Source organism: Pangasianodon hypophthalmus, chromosome 7 (assembly GCF_027358585.1).
Source record: "Pangasianodon hypophthalmus isolate fPanHyp1 chromosome 7, fPanHyp1.pri, whole genome shotgun sequence".
In the NCBI taxonomy this organism is placed as follows: Eukaryota; Metazoa; Chordata; class Actinopteri; order Siluriformes; family Pangasiidae; genus Pangasianodon; species Pangasianodon hypophthalmus.
Genome location: NC_069716.1, coordinates 27,159,153 through 27,174,756, shown reverse-complemented (window position 1 = coordinate 27,174,756; position 15,604 = coordinate 27,159,153). Strand labels below are relative to the sequence as shown.

The 15,604-nt window shown below is 38.2% G+C and overlaps 1 protein-coding gene across 2 annotated transcripts in view; it reads right to left on the bottom strand.

The window, feature by feature from the left end:
- elmo3 (engulfment and cell motility 3) overlaps positions 1 to 15,604 on the bottom strand; it is a 39,148-nt gene that overhangs the window by 8,280 nt on the left and 15,264 nt on the right. Inside the window, exons 7-16 of one of the 2 annotated variants that reach the window (XM_026946614.3) lie at positions 14,843 to 14,942; positions 14,589 to 14,740; positions 13,673 to 13,751; positions 12,367 to 12,417; positions 11,135 to 11,257; positions 10,886 to 11,008; positions 10,657 to 10,761; positions 9,480 to 9,588; positions 8,077 to 8,213; positions 49 to 212 (exon numbers count right to left, since the gene is read on the bottom strand). In XM_026946614.3, coding sequence (XP_026802415.2) covers positions 49 to 212; positions 8,077 to 8,213; positions 9,480 to 9,588; positions 10,657 to 10,761; positions 10,886 to 11,008; positions 11,135 to 11,257; positions 12,367 to 12,417; positions 13,673 to 13,751; positions 14,589 to 14,740; positions 14,843 to 14,942 — 1,143 coding nt within the window. Of the gene's footprint in view, positions 1 to 48; positions 213 to 3,696; positions 3,887 to 8,076; positions 8,214 to 9,479; positions 9,589 to 10,656; positions 10,762 to 10,885; positions 11,009 to 11,134; positions 11,258 to 12,366; positions 12,418 to 13,672; positions 13,752 to 14,588; positions 14,741 to 14,842; positions 14,943 to 15,604 lie in introns of those variants that run through there. The other variant, XM_053235472.1, reaches the window with a different exon arrangement.

Sequence of the window (15,604 nt, the reverse complement as noted above, 5' to 3'; positions counted from 1 at the left end):
AGTCAGTGTGTATGTGTATGTGTGTGTGTGTGTGTGTGTGTGTCTCACAGCACGGGCGGTGCGAGCGTCTCCTCCTGGTGCAGTCTCTCTGTCTGGCGCAGTTTGAGGATCTCGCTGTAGTTTAATGCATTCACTTTGTTCTTAAAGAGCTCCAGTGAGGTGGGTTTACTGGACAGGGTCCTTGTGATCTGCTCCCGCACCACCTGCATGACCTGGACACAACACACACACACACACACACACACACACACACACATGCGCGATCATCAGTTATGGTTCTTCTCCTAGTCTCCCTTAACATATTTTCAGAAAAATCAAGTCATCACTTAACATTAAGTTTCCCGAACCATCTCTGAACTGTTTTAAAGGAATAATTCACAAAATATGATACGACTTACACCACGCTGTCCTTATAGTTGATCAAACAAAACATTAGTTCTCGTCTAGTTTTCCACCGAAGCTACAATTCGTACGACTCGTACGTAAGTAATAATAAGCAGTAGAATTCTGTTTCAGAAGAAATCTTTCCCGTAAAAAAGGATGAAGTGAATTTCTTTAATTCATTAATCAATATTCTAATAGTTAGCAAACGGCTGTGGAATAAGAGGAATAAAACTCTTCACATAGGACGTGCTGTTATAAGCAAAAAAAAAAAATGTCATCAAGGTGCTAACAATAATTCCGCTTCTTCACACCACTTCATCATTGATTATTTTTCTATATCAGCACCAAACACAGTGTTTTATTACTCACTTAAAATGAGATGAGATGAGAGCTTAACAGTGACGTATGAAGCAAGTCCTGTATGTAAGTGAACTTTTGGATGTGTTTTCTTAAAAAAAAAACAGTTTTAGTGAGACAGACTTTCATTATTTATTAGCTCTGTTAGTCTTTTACCTCAGTACAAATCTAAAGAAGCAAACTTCAACCTCCAAACATTTCTTGGATGACTTCATTTTTTAAGCCTCTTTAACACACAAGTGTTAAATTCTAATTAGTCTAATGTGCAGTGTGTCGACTCAAAAGTGTGTGTAAGCGTAACGCGATGACCACAGACAGAGACACAGCTTGACCTCAGTCACCCCAAGCAAAGGTCAGGAACGAGGGAGGGAGAGAGGCCAGGCTGTGAAAAGACAGACAGAAGGAAATGAAAAGGTAAAGAACGAGCAGACACAATGGAGTTCTGGGGCGCTCTGTGTCCGCTGTGGGAGCTCCAGCTGGGGCCGGGACAGTCCCACAATGCCACGCTAACTCAGCCGTTTAAAGAGGATTGACCCCTGACCACATCGCCACAATTCAGCCATACCTGACACGCCCCTCTCTCTCTCTCTCTCTCCCTCCCTCCCTCCCTCCACATGACCACTGGAATGCTAAATGAAATTTCTGTTAACACAAAACACTGTTTTCAAACTGACTCATTTCACAAACTCACTGTTTTGCCATGATTTTAAAAATGATAGTGAAAATACTATTGTTATAAAAGTAGCGTGAATTCAACTGTCTCACTGCTTCACTGCTTGGATAAGATTAACCTCAGTGAGACAGGTTTAGTTTTTCATTTTTTTGTGTCCTTAATGCATGTATTTTTAACAGACGCTACGTTTTTAACAAGTGTTCTGAGTTTTCAACTTATTTGCAGTAAATATCATACAAACACAAAGCTTGATTTGAGGTGGGAATGTAAGGGGAGATCAGACTCTCCTCTTGTAAAACTGACGTAAATGTTGTATCACGATTTTCGAGATTTTAACTTCATCCATATTTGAGATTTACGCGCTATGCTTGTGTGATTTTTTTCATGTTAATCCAATAAATGTAGTACAGACGTAAAGCAAGAGTACATGTGCAGATGAGGTGGTTATGTCGAAATCGGGGTTGCCAGATTGACTGTTACACAACTAACCAATCAACCCTTCTGATTTTTTTACCAATCATTTCAAAATGTTACTAAATTGTGTCGAAACTAAATTATTTCTCTCAACTGGATTTAGGATTTAGGATTTTCTAACCTGAGACATGAGATATGATCTAATGCTCACATTACATCAGTAATGCAGTGAAAGATGTCTGGAGTAAATTAAAATATTTAACTCTGCTATGTCACATTCATTACAAGTAATAACATAATAACATATAATAATTACAAGACTCTAAAGAAAGTGTGACATTCATTCGTTACAGATGTGACATTCAGGCATAACAGACATGTCACTCGGGCCTTACAGATGTGACGTTTATGCGTTATAGATTTGACATTCAAGTGTTATGGACATGATGTTTATGTGTTATGGACGCAACATTCATGCATTTTATACGTGATGTTTATGCATTTTAGACATGACATTCGTATGTAATAGACATGGGTCTTGTGTTATAGACATGATGTTTATGAGTTATAGATATGACATTCAAGTGTTATGGATGTGACTTTTATGCATTATAGACGCGACATTCATGCATCATGGACGTGACGTTTATGCATTTTAGACATGACATTCATATGTTATAGACGTGGGTCATGCGCTATAGACGTGATATTCATGTGTTATAGATATGACATTCATGCATTATAGAGCTGATGCGCATATTTTATAGACATGACATTTATGTGTTATAAACGTGTTTATATTTTATAGACATGACATTTATGTGTTATAAACGTGATTTTGATATTTTATAGACATGACATTTATGCACTATAGATGTGATAGTCATGTGTTGTAGAGGTGATGCTTATATTTTATAGACATGACACTTATGCGTTATAGATGTGATAGTCATGTGTTATAGACGTGATATTTATATTTTATAAATGTGCCATTTATGTGTTATAGATATGATATTCAAGTGTTATGGATGTGACTTATGTGTTATAGAAAATGAATTATTACCATAAATATTACATTATTAGTTATTGCACTCTCTTCTGTTATCTCATGAACAATGGAGACATTTTAAAATAGAAAAAAAACTTTCTGTATTGTATCTGTATTGATTCTTCCTGCTGCCACAACAGTGACATAAAACTGATCATTCTGCTCATATTTCACTTGTCTCAAGGTGTTTACAGGAAAAAGTGCATATTAAGAGAGAAATCCAAAGCTCTAAAATGGACAAAATGTTCACAGTGTAAGAAAATAACATTATGAGAGAAGTATGTTTTAAAACTTTTTAGTAAACGTATCAGTAACTTAATATTGTGTGTTTCTTTTATATATTAATACTCTCCTGTATTTCTCATTAGGAATTTCTGTTTAATCTGGCTGAAGTCAGTGGCAAAAAAATAATACGTTACAGTACAAAAAAGTTCAATAAATTACTAGCCTTTCTTGGTTTACTAACAGTTGATTTTTGCTAACAGGCAACAGTTACAGCGCCACTTGTTTACAGAAAGTTTCCACACCTTTCTAGAACGGATAAAAGTCAACACGTGCAGCTGAAACGTGAATTTCTGACTGCAGTCATAAGTGAACTCTGAAATATTCTGATGATTTGACAGGTTTAGCACATTCAGGTATTTAAAAGACAATAGCAGGATAAAAGCGTCTGTTGCAGGAATGAAGTTCAGCCCCACACACACACACACACACACAAAACACACTCCAATAACTCGTTTGCTCATCTGCTCTTTTCTCTTTTTGCGACTCATACAGTCTTTTTTTGCATCTGCTCTAACGGAATAATCTGTAAACGTACCTCCAACCACAGTTATGAAGGTTAAAGCAGCTTCTCTTGGTCCTCACCTCACTCTGAGTGTTTGTGTGTATGTGTGTGTGTGTGTGTGTATGTGTGTGTGTCCATGTGCAAATCCTCCCTCGAGCCACTTCCAACACTGTGATGCGAATTTCCCAAACCAGGGAGCATCTCCCTGAAAAAAACCCGCCCAAAAGTGCACACCAAATACACACACACTCACTCACACTCTCTCTCTCTCTCTCTCTCTCTCTCTCTCTCTCTCACACACACACACACACACACACACACACACCTACACACACGTGTGTTCAGTTTGGGCCCCAGGAAAGCAGCTGGCAGAAGCAGGCTGCCAGGAGCGATTAAGAGTGTGGAGAAACAGCAGAGTCAGGAGATGAGGAGACGAGGAGACGAGGGGGAAATGAGAAAACCAGGGTGAGAGTGAAACGGTGGAACACGGAGGTGTGGAGGACGCAGGACAGAGTCACTGTCACATATGGAGGAACGAGAACCAACACAATGACATCATATCCTGTGAGTGAAAGCCTGAGTGGTTTAGCAGCGTCAAGACACAACACAGCCGTAATTCTTCTACCACAAAAAGTACCGAAACTTCTGCAAAACAAAACAAAAAAAAAAAAAAAGCACACCTGATTTTTTTTTCATTAGCCACCGGTACAGACGGTACAGCTGGACGATTTTCGGTTCCTGATCAAATTAATGTACCAACAGGAACTAATGGTTTGGGGGCGGGGCTTGGAAAACAGTTCACTGTGTTTACGATATGGTTCCATATGAGGTGTTTTTTCCTTTCTTTGCTTCTTTCTTTCTCATTTCCTTTCTTATTTGTTCTCTTTCTTGCTTTCTTTCTTATTTACATTTTTTTCTTTCTTGTTTTACTTCTTCGTGATTTACTTTCTTTCTCTTATTTACGTTTTTCCTTTCTTCCTTCCTTTATTGTTTTCTTTCTTGCTTGCTTTCTTATTTTCATTCTTTCTTTTATTTCTTATTTACTTACTCTTTCTTTCTTTCTTTCTTTCTTTCAGCTTTTCTTATTCAGTCAAGAAAAGGGAAATTATATTTCAAATAGTTGTCAAAAGAGGGAAAAAGAGAGGCTGGTGAGGGAATGATTGTTTGCACCCTATTAAACTGTTGATAATGTAAGTCATAACTTGTTTTGTGGACATTCCATAACATTAAACATAACTATAGGCAATAAAAAGTTTGATGTGTCATTCATTAAAGATAAAAAATTGTAATTATTGGAAGAGTGCTGTGGTGTAAGAGGAATACAACTCTTCGGGTATGCTGTTACAGGAAAATAATCAACTTCTTGGTTGGAAAATTAACTCTGCTTTGCATTGAGACTTATCACACCACTTCGTTGTTGATTGTTTTACTACACCAGCTCGCCCACACGCCCACATGTAAGGCCACACGCTAACTAGCTGAACTGTTATCTACAGCTACTTTATGCTTGCGGTCTATAATTCCCGGTTGCCTAGCAACGGTGATCGACGACTTGTTTCACATCATGTGTTTGCCTTCTGATGCAAAAACCCACAGACTTCCTGTTTATCTTTGGCATCAAAAGCAACACCGTGTTATTTTATTTCTTAGTTCAATTTCTCAACATGATAAAAAAAAATTAATAAATACATCCCTTTGCTGATTTCTTTTTTTCTGTTATGGGTAAAACAATGCCAACAGGTGGTTTATTACTCTTTGTCATATTTGTTGACAAAACCTCTTTTTGTCAGTTTCGACTAATTCCAGTCGTCCCTCGAGCTAGAAATGAACTAGAACCAAAGTTCTGTTGGTTCCTGTTTGGACTGTTTCCTGTTTTTGAATGTGCAGTGTAAAAACTGAAATAAATTACACAGGAACATATGTTTACAGTGCTGATTGTTTACAATGCCTTTCATTATGTTGTCTGTGGACCAGGCTTTGACGATCATGTGCTTTATTTAGTGCTGATTTAACTGAGCCATTGTGATCGGGAACAGATTTTCCTTTCTCTCACTCTCCCTTTATTTCTGCTACAGAGTGGGTTTGCTATTGTTGCGCTAATACTCTCATAAAAAAAAACCCCACAAACACCCCTGGCCACGACGACAAAAGACAATCATTCCAGCCAGAAGGTTAAAAGGTCGGTTTGTAAAAAGACGACATGTTTTGTGGACCCCCTCGGGTACCTAGTGTCTACTGAGAGGACACTTCAGAACAGGGGATTAGGAGTAGCTTTTTCTATCATCAGCTGAGTGTGTTTCAGCCTTGTTGCTCATCAGGATGAGCCGGTTAAGACTCTATCTGAGTGTTATTCATGATAAACTATGAATCACAGATGTTCAGCATGTTTCACAGCCATGGATTTCACAGGGACAAAAACTCCTTACTCAAAATGATTCACTTCTCAACTAAACACTAAACCTACACAATGTCACAGTCCTGCTAATGGAAGCCTTTTTAAATCTGGAGTTTCTTACTGACCCCTGAGTGACGCCTCCTGGTTGCAAAAACAAAGCGGGACACTGTAGTGATTTTTAAGAGCCAGAATTAGTTTTCTAAAATGTTGTGTTGTTAAAATCAGAAACGTCTTCATAAACACAAACGCATACTATCGAATCAGACACCTTTCCAAACCAACAGAATCAGACTACCGAATCAGACACCTTTCCAAACCAACAGAATCAGACTACAGAATCAGACACCTTTCCAAGCCACCAGAATCAGACTACCGAATCAGACACCTTTCCAAGCCAACAGAATCAGACTACCGAATCAGACACCTTTCCAAGCCAACAGAATCAGACTACCGAATCAGACACCTTTCCAAGCCAACAGAATCAGACTACCGAATCAGACACCTTCCCAAACCAACAGAATCAGACTACCGAATCAGACTACCGAATCAGACATCGTTACAAGCCAACAGAATCAGACTATCAAATCGGACACCTTTCCAAGCCAACAGAATCAGACTATCGAATCAGACACCTTTCCAAACCAACAGAATCAGACTACTGAATCAGACACCTTTCCAAGCCAACAGAATCAGACAATTGAATCAGACACCTTTCCAAGCCACCAGAAGACGCTTGTGGTTACAGACAGTTTTGAAGGTTACAGGTCTGAGAAGTTCCGTCTTTGCAGCGAGCATTTCATCTCAGCTAAGTAGTTAACTATCATACCAGTGACGTTGGCCTGCTAACTAAAAATCTAACAGGATTAGCTTGCTAATTAGCTAACATACCTAATTTATATTGTGTTAACAATAACACAAATAGCTCGCCTAGTATCTACATCAAGAACCTAGCTAGCTAGCACTAAATAGCTAGGTGACATTCTTACTGAGAGTTGCCTGTAATATAATACACAAGTTTAGCAAGCTAGCTTTGTTCAGCTAACAGTTCAGTCAGTTCAGCTTTTAGTGCCACGACGTTGTATGTCAATGCTGTAACCATAAAACAAAAAGTAAAACATTACAAACAACAAAGTGGTAAGTTGTATACCATCAATTTCTCTCTAGTATAAACGCTCAGAGTTTCTGTGACCTATTGCAGGCTAAACCACCACTTAGCATTATCTAGCCACTGACAGGACGCCAAACCACAAGAGTCTTCTACACTTACACCATTTGAAAGTGTTAGTTTAGCTGGGCTTTAGTGCTAATCCACAATAGCAACTGGAGAACATTACAGCTAACGTCAGTTCCATGCGTAAATTAAATCCTGGATAGATTCTTCAGTCAGATTATAACCAAGAAGCGTTAGGATGCTAGGCTACTCGCGTCTGTCTGCAACCAGGATGCAACCAGATGGATGGATGGATGGACGGACAGGCTTTTATTAATCTCCAAGAGGAAATTTGGGAAGAAGCTCACAGCACCTGGTATTCTCAGGCAATCTTCAATCCAAGCACTAACTGATCCTGCTTAGCTTCCGAGAGCATATGAAACTGGATGTTTTCATAGTGTTGTGGCTGTAAGTATATAGCTGTATTTATTAGACATATTATACACTATAGCTATATTTATTAGATATATTCATTCAATCATTCATTTTTCAGTTAGCTCTTTATCTCAATCAGGGTCACGGTGGATCAGGAGTCTATCCCGGGGAGACTTCACTCCAGATAAGAAGCCAGTCATAATATATATATATATATATATACATATATGTGTATATATATATATATATATATATATATATATATATATATATATATATATATAATCAATAGATAAAATTTGATAATCATAATAAAAAGATTTTGCCATTATCGCCCATCTCTATTTGAAAAATGAAGTGAAAATCTCTAAGTGAAAAGTGACTAAAAAGTTCATTGTTAATAGTCCTGCAACAAAGTGCCGGAAAAAAGTACCTTATCAAAGTCCTCCTGCGTGGCTCTCATCTCCTTCCAGGTTTTGTTCAGGAGCTGAATGCAGATGCAGAAAAGTTCCTCCAGCAGCCGGTCCTGGGCGAAGAAGATGGGGTGATAGTTGGAGCCCGTTTCCGATGCTGCAGGAGAGAGAGAGAGAGAGAACGAGAGAAAGAGGGAGAGAGAGAAATGGAGTTTAACAGGGACATTTTAGGATTGTATATGTGAAATAATGTGAGAATTTCTCAAATAAGAATGGTCTGAAGTTAACAGATGTTGAAAAAAAGAAAGAAAGAAAAAGGGATTGAGAAGTGTCAGAGCTGCACACCTGCATTAGGCCTTCATAACTAATTTGTCATAAGCCCTTCTTCAGCACTGCTTTATAACAGATTTATGGAATGCTAATGAATGTGTTATAATGGCCCTTGAAATGAATGGATTACAGATTAAGGCCCCCACAGATTACGCAAAACTTATTATACCCTACAACATACTGCTTTCTAATAAACAAACTCTTTTGCAAATATACAGCGGGTTCCAAAAGTCTGAGAGCACAGGCCAAAATGCTTCTACTTTGCATTCTTTTGTAAATTAATACAACAATTTTCATTCCAAATGATATTACTGACAACAACCTGAGTGAAAATTAGAATCTTGGAAATACTGACATCAATTTCAGCGTTTCTTAGTATTCGTTTTTGCTTTTTGCTTTAATGTCAGCGTGCACATGAGCTGGCACGGACTCCACAAGTTCGTGTAAAACCTTATGATCCATTTTCAATCAAATCCTTCTGAGTGTTGTCTGATCACATGCTTCAACAGAAGAGATTAGACATAAGGAATTTTTTTTTTTTACAAAAGCATTAACTTGGTCAGTATCACACATTTGCTTACATTTAAATAGGAACCTACTGTAGAAATAGTGCAGAATCTTGAATATGAAATGATTAAGATAATTTACTTTCTTTGTTTTAAATATTTCAAAATTCTAAAACCTTCTGTTTATTTCCAATTATAAATAAAAAACCCAGATTTTCAGTGTGTTCTCAGACTTTTGGACAGCACTGTACATCAGTCTTGAACACATCCTTTTAAACTTGAGCTTTGCACTATTTTTTAAACTATTAGCACCAGTGTTTTAAGCTACACAAATTGAGGACTACAATTCAACTACCTTAGGCTTCTAGTTTGTGGTTGCACGTTTGCTTTGTTTACTCATCATAACTTACCCACGTATCTTTATTAAGAGTGTGTGATGTTGTACTGAAAGTCTCACTACTTCATTTCCTTGTGCAATGTGCATGTAGTTGACTCTGACTACATTTGACTTCGATATGAAGTTCAAAATCTTTCGATAGAGAAATGAGACAGAGAGAATGCGTGCTTGGCTTTGGGTCTGAACTCACGTGGTTCTCCGATACGCAGGATCTCACACAGCATGAGCGTTAGCTGGATGCTGCTGCGGGCAAAAGGGCACTCGTGTTTATCCTCGCGGCTACTGTTCTCCAAAACAAACTAGAGCAGAGATAGAGAGAGAAACTTACAGTATATATACACAGTACATAACTTCGGTGAACAAATTCTATTCATACACCTGATAGTTACATTTTACATAACGTATATGAATAATTACAGCTGTTTTTGGTCAGACGATGTTGATTAATTTTCTGTAACAGCAGCTCTGACAGTAATCACAGGTTTATATCAATGCGCTCACTTTAATACATTATTGTTTCTATGGTAACAACTTACAAAGGGACTTGTATAGCGGATGCTCCACGTAAACTAACAGTAATAAAAATATTTTGAAAAACTGCTGTTATTTAATAAAGAAAAATGCTTGTAATTGTTGATATGGTGAAGGTTTCTGTATTTAACGTTTACGGAAGGAGTCTCCAGTGTCAGTGCTTTGTAAACAGTCATTAGTAAAACTTTCTGTAAAAAAAAGTAAGTTTTCTGCCATGTTTTGGGATAGAGGAGTTTACGCTTTGTGATTTCTCAATAACATGACAAGTTTTTTCCAAGAGAGAGAAAAATAAATGAACATATTAGTGTATTAATAAATATATTAAAGTGCCTGATTTCACTTCACGTACTGGTCAGTTTTCATGTCTGTATTTATGTGTGTTTGAAATGGTTTCCTACGCTGGAAAATTACAACACTATTACATACAAACATAACTAGTAGTTAAAGTAAACAACGTTGTACACTAATTTACATTACACCATTTACTCATCAGTGCATTGCATAAACACACACAACATAAGAGTGAAGCGCATTCCACATTTCCACACATAACTCACATAAATACGTGACCTCCGTCAAACTTACAGACAATAAAGTAACCATAAAGTAAACTTTATTCTCCACAAATGGTGAGTAAGAGGGTTAGTTATTACGTGACATTTGTGTCTGAACAATGTTTTGTCTGCAGAAAAGTGCCCGCTCTGGAGCAGGAACTAAAATAGTACAGGTCCTAGAACTAAAATTAAACTTGGTACCTCTAGTTCAGATGTAGAAACGCATCATAAGTTGCTAATTTCCTGTGGTTGAAATGTAGTGTGAAGCTGTGTGCATCTCACCCTGCTGTAGGCGTCTGGGTAACGTGAGGCAAAGTAGGTCATTGTGTCCAGAGCGAGAAGTCCGGGAGGGGTCCGGCTCAGGTCCTGACCTGGGTTACCTTTGTTCTGGGACACACACACACACACACACACATCAACTGAATGCATACTGAATGAAATGACTCTGTGACCAGGTCGTTCTTCTAAATATTTAGCTCTCACATATGGAATGTCAATAGCACACACTCACTGAGAAACCCAGCTTCTTGAACTCTTTAGCACACAGAGAACGGCGACGCTCGTTACTTAGACTGCCGTCACTTTCTGTCTCGAACACGGCCTGCCGCAAACTGTGCAGAGCCTCCCTCTGTTCCTGAGACACACACACACACACACAGAGAGAGTGAGTGACTTTTGCATTAGCACCACTGCATGATCCAACCCCGTGGATGTGAGACGTGTGGATCCGGGTCAGTTCCTGGATAGACAGGAAGCTCACCTGATTAAAGGAGTCCAGAGCGGTTCTCATTCGTGCCTCCAGGTGATTCAGACACACCGACTGAAGCACGTACAGGTAGTGAGCCATTTCATCTCCAATAGGACCAGAGCTGTGGATTATGTTCTGAAAGAAAAAAAAAATTATATTGAAATGATAAACAATCGTATGTAATGAGTAAGTGCTGCACCATAATGATGAAAATGGGAATCAGGATTATTTTGTTTAACATTGAATTCCTGACTATTTATCACTCGTCATTTTAAATCAACAGAAAACACTCTTTTTCTTTTCACATCCTAATTTCAATATTCCTTTAAATGTATAAATTTATAAATATTTGAATTGGACGGATCCCTCATCGCCTTAATTGTCATTTTAAGGCGTGCTGTTATAGAAAAATCATCAATGACAGGTTGGTGTGATGCGGCCTGCTGAGAAGCAGAGTTACAACCTCAATGTCGAATATTTTCCTCTAACACCATGTCCTGAACTGAATCCTCTTGTACCACAGCAATTTGTCAATAATTACAATTTTTATTTATTGCAGAATGACACATTGTACTTTTTATCTGTTTATAGTTATAATTATTGTTGTGGAACATCTGCACAACAATTTAGTTCCTGTTCTCACTTACGTTACAGCAGCTGTAAACAGTCATTCCCTCACCAGCCTCTCTATTTTCTCATGAAGTTAATAAGATAGAACAAAGGAAAATTAAAACTTTCCCAATGGCAGAAAACTTACTGACCGTTACTCCAGCACTGAAACTGGAGACTCCTTCCAAGAATGTTTTAAAAAATCTATCCTTTTTTAATGATTTTTTAATCAGTTTGTTATTAGCATGAGGGTATGTGGAGCGTCCACTATACAAGTCCCTGTGAGTGGGCTGTTACTGTTGAAACGACAGTGTATCAGAATGAGTGCATTAATATTAACCTGCTATTTCAATTCAATTCAATGTTATTTGTATAGCGCTTTTAACAATGGACATTGTCACAAAGCAGCTTTACAGAAATAAATGGATTCACAAAAAATATATTGTAAATATGTGAATTTAACCCTAATTTATCCCTATTTGCAGCTGCACTACCGTCAGAGCTGCTGTTATAGAAAATTAATCACCTTCTGACCAATCAGAATCCAGAATTTAGCAGCACTGTGGTATAAATTCGTTTAAGTTGGGTAGCTGTTTTATGTACATGTATAAAAATGCTGCAGGTGCTCAGCTCACCTTGTGAATATACTGGCGAAGATTCTTTTTCTCAAGGAAAGCAAACAGATCCTGAAATACATAATGAATAACAATTAGCATATTAAATATAAACTTGGCATGTGACTATGCCATATACAGATAAAACATAATGAGAGTCCACAAAATACAAACTAACCCCGCCCCTTCCGGAAAATGACACAGATATCAAGAAATGTTTTAAGGAAAGGTGACAGAGCAGAGCAGCTCTGTTCAGCTCTGTTCGTGGAGGCAGAGCTTATCACCAAAGCCTGAAGTATAGAAGCTATTTTCTGAAGACTGAGAGCTCGAATCCAGACAATGCAGCTTCCATCAGTGGCCGGGAGCCAGGGAAGCAAATCTGGACATGCTCTTTGGATGGGAGGAGCATACTCTCTCTCCCCTGTCAATCACAGCAACACTAGCCAATCGTACGTGTCTGTGAGCTCATGTATGAGGAAGAGGGCAGATAGCGCTTTCCTCAGAGTGTGTTACACCGCCCTGTGATCCAGCATGAGCATCAGTTCGAAAAGATGTGGAGGCTGGCTTCATGTATCTCTGAGAAAGCACGTGTTTGCCCCGCCCTCCATGGCTGGTAGTTGTCATGTGATGGGGAGAGTTAGCTGGTGGACAGGAATTGGCAAGAACAAATCGGGGAGAAAAAAAAATAAAAGAGAGACTAGCCTGATCAACTACACAGCAATATAATTTTCCTTTTTTTTTTGTTTGGTTCATCGTTATTGGGCTAAATGCACTTTAAAAAAAAAACAAACATCAGAGAAAACCATATTTCTATCTTTTCCCTATCCAAAAAATCTACTACTGATGCAGTGTTATACAGCATTTATTAAAACAGTGATATTAGGTTGTATAGTTATCATACAGTTTTTAATTCTTACACCATTTCACCCTTAATATTAACCGAACTTCTGTTGTTTCTTCCACTGACACTGTACTGCCTGCAGGAGGCAGCAACCCTCAGATGAAAACATCATCCAACATACACCTTAAGAAAGACTTCCCCTTTTCCCACATTATTAGTTCTAAAAGTGAATAATAAATGACTAATACAGTGAGTCATGCCATGTGAGTTATATTTAAGGACTTAAAGGAAGTTGAAGTCGAGGCATCAGTCCTGCAGTGGCAGTGTTGTTATCATCTTATTATAGGAAGATATGTAAGAAATGTTGCTTTCTGTTTAACATTAAGAGTAGGGTGAGTAGGAGGAAAACTTCCTGTATTCCATTTTGGGCTGCTTTGTTTCTGAGCATCACTTTTTAATCAAGGATGAGTCCCTAAATCTACTCACCTGTCTATCTGCCTCTCCAGCTGTCTGCAGCAGGGCCATCAGCAGAGCCATGGCTTTGGTCTGAAGCTGCTGGTTGGACCTGAGAGAAACAGATAGATAGAGAGAGAGAGAGAGAGAGAGAGAGAGAGACTATAATAAAAGAAAATCCAGAGATCTGCATAGTAAATAGTCCTGCACTGCTTTCGTCTCAGATTTCCTGTTAAGGGTCCAAGCACTTGTTCACAGCTCTACTCATTAAGCTAGCAAACTTCATGCTTTTGATTCCCGTTTACTGCTCATAGGGTTTCTACAGTTTTTATAAAATTAAGCTTCTTTTAATTCATAAGCTTCAAACATTCTTCCATCACTGTCAAGGTGGATAATCAAATTTTTTTCCTCAATATAGCATAAAATCAACATTTCAGCTCATATATATAAATAACATACAGAATTTTAAAAAGGGCAGGAGCTAAATAAATGTTATGCTGTTAGCTAGGTAGTTAATATTTAATGGTAGGTTTTAGGTAGTTAATATAATATCCCCACTGTCTATTTCTAATCTACATTATCATTTTTGTCCTTCATAAGTTGTTTGTCATGAATGAGATATGCTTTTCTTCTTGCAAAACTATATGCTTCTCACGTCATCAGCGCTCATGTAAAAACCATTGACTGACAATGTAATTTTATAGGTTAATTAAATTGATCTGTAATAATGTAATGTTAGCTAGTAGGACATCATTTAATACATGATGAGGCTTGTCTTGAGGCTGGATGCAACTTTTGAAGGACTATGCAAGGTTCTGCAGCACTACAGCTCTGACTTTTAGCACAGTGTGCACTTCGTGGCTCAGTTTAGCAGCTCACAAAAAGCTCACACCGTGTTGTGCTGTGTGTGTGTGTGTGTGTGTGTGCACCCATGTGTGAATGTACATACACCTGCAGATGGGCGATCAGTCTCTCTAGTGTGATCTCCTCTCTGATCTGGTGGAACAGGCTGATGCTGCTTAGAACCATGCTCTCCAGGATGTCCAGGGACACCTGCTGGATGGAGGTGTCCATCACCTTGGCGTTCACAAAACCAGCGATCTGTGCACATATGAACACAAACACACACACAAGTTTAACATACGCAATGTGATAACGCAAAACAGTGACATGTTTAGACTGGGAGCTTGAGGCGATCCGCACCTTCTTGATGAAGACACTGGAGAGGTTCTCCCAGGATACAATCCCGTGGTCCATCAGCTCCATGAAGGCTGTGAGTGTGTGTGTCATAATCAGAGGCGCCCTGCACACACATTTTAAAAGAAAATCACTGATTATGTACTGCTGCTCCCTGCAGCCCCAAAATTAGCTTTAAAGATGGTAAAATGTTAAACATATCATTAAACAACAGCTCTGACAGTAGCCCCGGCTCTTTTCTAATACATTATCATTTTTAAAGTAACAGCTTACACAGGGACTTGTCAATGTAGACTTGCTTATAATATATGGTTAAAAATGTTTAGCATTTTTAACATATATTATAAGGAGTCTCCAGTGTCAGTGCTTTAGTCAGTAACGTGTCAGTAACTTCAAGTTTTCACAGGAGTTTTCGCTTCTTGGTTTCTCTGTTAACACGACAATCTGCATTTTTTTGTTTTATTAAATTATTAAAAAGGGGGGGGGGGGGGGGGGGACTGGTGAGGGAACGACTGTTTATAGCTCCTATAACTAAGTTATAGTTTGATTTGTGGATGTTAGATTCAATTAATTATAAATAGATATAGTTGATATTGAAGATAGATACCTTTAGTTACTTTTGGACATTTATTTCTTGAGAAGTAGAAACAATTTCCATCAAAAATTTTGTTCCTAGTTCTTTATTTTAATTTGCTTCAGCTCTACTCTTCACTCATTTTGAAGAACCTCTGAAGTGAGTTAGGTTTATGAGTGGAGTGTGTTTGGCAG